Source organism: Budorcas taxicolor, chromosome 18 (genome assembly GCF_023091745.1).
Source record: "Budorcas taxicolor isolate Tak-1 chromosome 18, Takin1.1, whole genome shotgun sequence".
NCBI lineage: Eukaryota > Metazoa > Chordata > Mammalia > Artiodactyla > Bovidae > Budorcas > Budorcas taxicolor.
In genome coordinates this window covers 42,672,446-42,678,445 of record NC_068927.1, presented here as the reverse complement: position 1 = coordinate 42,678,445, position 6,000 = coordinate 42,672,446, and the positions used below count along the sequence as shown (strand labels likewise).

At 44.1% G+C, this 6,000-nt stretch overlaps 1 protein-coding gene across 1 annotated transcript in view; it reads right to left on the bottom strand.

The window, feature by feature from the left end:
- Positions 1-534: 534 nt before the first annotated feature.
- The window catches only part of ZNF536 (zinc finger protein 536), a 251,035-nt gene continuing 245,569 nt past the window's right edge, over positions 535-6,000 (bottom strand). The window contains exon 5 of the mRNA XM_052656676.1: positions 535-779. Coding sequence (XP_052512636.1) covers positions 535-779 — 245 coding nt within the window. The remainder of the gene's footprint in view (positions 780-6,000) is intronic.

Here is a 6,000-nt window from a genome sequence, read left to right as displayed (position 1 = left end):
CACGTGAATTGATTTTCTCTGCAGTGACCGCTCCAGTCTGACTGGCACCGCGACTGCCTCCCAACACATCCCATTAGGGTGCGAGGCAGATGACAGCAGCTGGTGTCAGATTATAGAGGTGTTTTCAACAATGAAAACACAGCCCCTCCATCTTCAAGGCAACACTAAATCATTTAGATGGCATCGTTTTGCAGTTAAGAGCTTGATTTTTGGACATAGGCGACTCTAGCATTGGAAGAGCCCCGAGCTTTCCTGAGCTCGGAGGACACCAAGCATTTCTGAAATCCCTTTTCTCCCACCTGCGTTGTTTGGAAGTACTTGTTGCCGGGTAACAGTTTAGCAGCCATTTTCAAGGGCTGGGGATTTTTTTTTAATATATATATAGATATCTTTTTAAAATTTTTAAATGTTCTATACACTAGTGGGGGGTTGTACATGATTTTTTCCCCTTGGAATGCAGTTAGCAAACTCTTTTACCAGATGCATAATCTGAAAACTGTGTAAAATAATATTGCAATCTCCGAATTGGTTGGCTCAGTTGCGCTCCTCCTGGGCCTTGCTGCCTTCCTCCGTTAACTCTGCTGAGCTCCCCGCCTTGACAGCTGCGGGGTCTTCGAAATTCCCAGAAGCCTCCGAGTCGACTCTGGAGCGCTTGAACCTGCGGTCAGGGTATTGGCTGTTGTCAAAAGGCATGCGATGGACACAGAGGACGTGGGTCTTCAGATTTCCCTTCTGAGAGGCACTGTAGGGACAGTAGCGGCACTGGAAAGGCCTGTGACCTACGGGCAGAAAGAGTGGCCGGTCAGTTCTGCTGCATACCCCTCCCCGGCTCCCAGAGCTCAAAGGACCATGATCATTATCACCAGTACAATATCAGCAGTGTTATTGCCTTGCAAAAGTCAAATGGAAAAGAATAAAGATGCAGCCAATATATCTATTTGGATAAGTAATAACTTACTTGGATAAATAATAAGCTGCAGTTTAGTTGCTAAGTCATGTCTGACTCTTTTGTAACCCTGTGGACTGTAGCCCACCAGGCTCCTCTGTCCATGGAGTTCTCCAGGAAGAATATTGGAGCAGGTTGCCATTTCCTTCACCAGGGGATCTTCCCAACCCAGGGATTGAACCCATGTCTCCTGCATTGGCAGGTGGCTTCTTTACTGCTGAGCCTCCAGGAAAGCCTCAAACAATAAGTTACCAAATAATAATAATAATAACTTGGACAAGGATTTAAAAGATCTTTCCATCCTAGCCAGGGTTTTTAATTCAGCCTTTCTAGGTAAGAGAAAAGAAAGTTCCAACACCTGGAAATTCTTTTATAAACAGTAAGATAGCAAGGATTTTAGACTTTGCAGGCCAAGATCAAAGATATGACGTAGATACTTATATAACAAGAGAGGAAATAAATTTCCAACTTTTTGTTGATGAAATTCAAAACTTTATTTATGGACACTGAAATTTGAATTTTATATAATTTTCATATGTGATGAAATATTATTCTTGTTGGGCTTTTTCTCCCAACCATTTAAAAATGTAAAAACCATTCTTAGCTCCACAGGCTGTATGAGAACAGACAGGAGGTGGATTTGAGCCCTGGACTAGACTTTGTGACCCTAGCTCCATACCAAGAAAACCCATAAATCCCTCCATCTGGGATGCTGACTCATCTCCAAGCCAGTTAACTTGCTCATGTCCTCACCAACTCTACTGATAAGCAAGACAAGCATGACCAGGAAGTGTGTTTGGGGTCAGGTGAGAGAGGGGTGTTCCCCAAGCCTTGCTCTTCGGTGGAGTGGAAGTGCCAAGCTAGAGGAATTTGGGGAGCTCTGTTTCAAGAGGAGGCAGCAGACAGTATCAGACAAGAACTGGGACACTCAGATAATTAAGGCCAGCCTAGTTTTAAAGAAGTTCAATTTTGAATGGTGACGCCTGGACTCAAACTTCTCCAGAAAGGCTGTAAATAAGAACAGAAGATGGATTCTTGTGAAAATCCACCTGCTCCTTCGGGCTTCATTTCTCTGTTCTGATGCACCACAGACATGCACCCATCTCTGCTGTCTTTAGGAACCAGTAAAGCATCTAGTTTGGGAAGTTCTAATGGGACAATGCGTTCTGCCCAATGCTGGGAAGCTGTGGATATGCCATTCCTGGAAGCCCGTGAGTGCTGTCCCACCCAGCACCCAGAGAGGTCAAGACCCAGTGCTGGGTTTCATTTGCTCAGGAAAATAAACAAGCAAATAAATGGGCCCAATTGTTTACCCCAGAAAACATCTGAACAGCATATTCATCACTTTTTCTAGAGCATAATAGCAGAAGTCCTGTGTATCTACTTAGCAAAGCAGTCTTGTTCTTGAGAAATTGGAGAGCAACCAAATGTTTGGAACTGAAACTCATTTCCTCACCAAATTGCACACAGCACTAGATTCTTGCTCCTTTCTTAGTGGGCTTCGGGAACTAGCTCTCTCCATCTTCCCTCCTAGCCAGTTGGCCCCCAGGTCAAATCCATTCTACCTGTTGAATCTTTCTACTTCCCATAATCCCCTTCTGAGCCTGGTCCGGTGTACACCAGCTCGTGCTAGACTATGAACATGGCAGCCTGCAGGAGAGCATCCTGCTTCCAGTTTCCCCACTTCCTGCCCATCCTCCCCAGGTCTACCAGAGTGAGTACCTAAAACGGAAGCTCAGCTCTGAGTTCCCTGTCCAAATCTTTAATGACCACCTACTCCCTCACCTTTACAGCTCAGTCCCAACACCTCTCCCGTCTCCAGGAGCTTCCCCTGTTTGCCCACTCCAAACCAAACGATTAGATGGTCTCTGCAGACAGGCTTCATTCTGCAGGGTCCCCATGCTCTGACTGTGCCACCTTCTCCCTGAGGCATCACTTCTGTTCTCTGCAGACCCAAACACTATTCTCCTTTCAAGGCTCTGTTTTGTGTGACTGCGGTGTGTGTGTGCATTAGCTGCCATGATAGACTGTGAGCTCCTGAGGCAGGAAGCATAGCCGTCTTAATATCACTGGTGCCAAGCCCTTTGCTTGGCACAGAACAAGCAGGTATGAACTGTTTGCAGCGATTGCATTATTATTTTACTGTTTCCCCTTGCCTTTTTTTAAATGAATTACAAATTTTCAGACAGAGTTTTCTCTTCTCTTGTTTCTATTGTTGTACCTAACACAAGACTGAATTTGATCAACTTTCCTACTTGCGTAAGTCCATAGAGTGAACACACTTGCTCTTGGCCCTTCTCCATGGCCTACCACAGCAAGAAGAGCACAGACTGTCAGAAGGAAGGGCCTGGACCACAATTATCAAGTAAGAGAAGCCTTTGTGAGTACCGTTTGCCTCCTACCTTCCTGCTATCCAACCCCATCCTTAGGGTTTGGTCACCCCTTCATACAGATGACAGGGAAAAATCTGGGTTGGTGCAGAAGGAGAAAACTGAGACTCTGTTTCTAGTGGACTTAGGATATTTATGAATAGAGTATATGGCCCTACTTTTCATCATGTTGGAGTTAAAGCATAGACTGAAGGGAAGAATCATGGTGTTGATCAATGGCAGTGAGATAGGAAAAGCCATGCCCATTCTCTCCACCATAATCATGAATCTTCGTCAGCACTAAGCTGGGTGTCAGTGAGTTTCCAACAGATCCTGAGGCTCAACCATCTAACTCATGAAGTCGTCATCCCTATGGACATGAAGTTATGCCCAGGGCTCAGTGAGGTGGTTTGAGGTTCTCTGATAGGGCAGCTCTTGAGTGGGAGTAAGAAGGAAGGACAGCCCAAGTCTGGAGCCAGAGGCATAGGAACCAACTCAAGTTCATTCAGAGAACCGGAGAGAAGAGTTGAGACTTCCCTCAGGAAGCCTAAGAAACATTTCTAAAGTTTTGTCCAAAGCTTCTCACATGGCTCAGATACAGCTGGGGCTAACTCATCAATTCACTTATTTTATGGCAATAAGTTACAGATGGGGAAAATCATCATGACAAGACTTTGGAGCTAAAAACTCCAAATAATAATTAAAAATAAATAAATAAAATCAAAACTCTTGGCACCATAATCCAAAGAGGCTTGCAGAACCGTGAAGCAAATGACCAAACCATGGTATTGTTTAATAAATCTACCTTAGATCACCGTGATTCATCAGGTTCCTACATTCTTCCACTGTTTCTTCCCATCTGTCAAAGTTGCCTATTATACTTCCTATTATTATTGTTTCTGTATGAATCTATGCTCCAAACTTCGGAAGCCACCCTCTCTGCAAATTGTGTCACTGTGGGAACCACATGCATCTTGGCAAACCAAACGGAGAACCTGAGATATCACCTTTATTCACAATAAAAGCTTTTTTGAATTGGCCAACTGGGCATAAAAGCACTTAGTAAAATTTTGTCACCAACTGATTTTAAATCTTAATTATGATTTTTATCCTATGGTTATATCTGAATATCTGTATCTTGGGAGAGTCAAAGATATACAATAATTCTGGCATATTTGGATACTTTAGTGGTCAAACCATTAGCACTGAAGTAGTTTTTATTTTAACTTAGGTGAGCTGAAAAGTTATATATAAAGGTATAATGTTATGCATGTGTACATTTGTAGAAGGAAGTCTGTACAATACTGGAACCACGATAAACCTTGATCTTACATTGTACTTTGTAAATGGAAGCACTGTAGGTAATAGTAGTACCTGAAGATCCCAAAAGCCTCTGTCCCACAGGTTTTCACATACATGTCTGTATGTTTATCCTTATATTTGAGCTTTATGACTGTTATGTCAAAAATATCAACCCCATAGCTCAGATGAATAACTTAAAATAGAGTGAACTTGGATGGTTCGACTTTAAAACAAATTTCAAATGTGTATAAAGTACTCAGATCTCCTAATTTTCTAAAATTCCTATAAGAATTATATGAATTTTTAGGATTCACACACACAAACACACACACACACCCTTCTAAATGGTTTGTTGAAAGATTCCCATGAGACTGAGGTGGAAGAAAAGCTTTGAAGAAATGAGACGTCCATCCTGAGGGAAGGTGATTGTGAGGAGCCGCGATGCGGCCGGAAGAAAGCATTGTGTTCCCCCGAGAATAGGATATAAGTGAAAGGTTGATCCTTTGGTGATGGGAACATTTACTCCCAAAGAGAAAGCTGTTGGTATGCAAAGCACTTTTGGAAACTTGATTCATTTCCCAGTCTAGCTAAATCTGGATGAAAAGTTTCCAATTTCTCTATACCATTTGTCCATGCGAAGCCCCTGGTATTGGCGCAAACTCAGTGATCTGTTACCTTTGGGTCAGAGAACATACCCTATACTTTCAGAACAAACCCCACAGCTGAGAGCTCCACTGAAATTTCCACTGTGCTTTTCCAATACATGTGACAGAACAAAGGACCCACCTGAAGGCAGAGGCAGTGAGAGGGCAGTGGAAATAAGAGCGAGCTTTCTTACTTCCCTGCTAAGGTGGATGTGGGGCTCCAGGGAAATCAGATCTCCAGATGGAGGTAGGTCAACACATCCCCTGGGGAGAAGCCCTCAGGGTGACACACTGCAAACTTCCATCTGGCACATTTTAATGAGAAGGAAGACCAGCCATGCTGCCTGCACCACCGGAGATGGAGGTAGCCATTCACCTGGGCCTATAGGTAGAGATGAAGATGCTACTGCTGCTGCTGCTGCTAAGTCGCTTCAGTCGTGTCTGACTCTGTGCGACCCCATAGACAGTAGCCCATCAGGCTCCCCCGTCCCTGGGATTCTCCAGGCAAGAACACTGGAGTGGGTTGCCATTTCCTTCTTCAATGCATGAAAGTGGAAAGTGAAAGTGAAGTCGCTCAGTTGTGTCTGACTCTTAGCGACCCCATGGACTGCAGCCTACCAGGCTCCTCTGTCCATGGGATTTTCCAGGCAAGAGTACTGCAGTGGAGTGCCATTGCCTTCTCCGGAAGATGCTACTACTGTCCATCAATCTCTAAGCAGCAGCAAAGGCTTTAAAACAG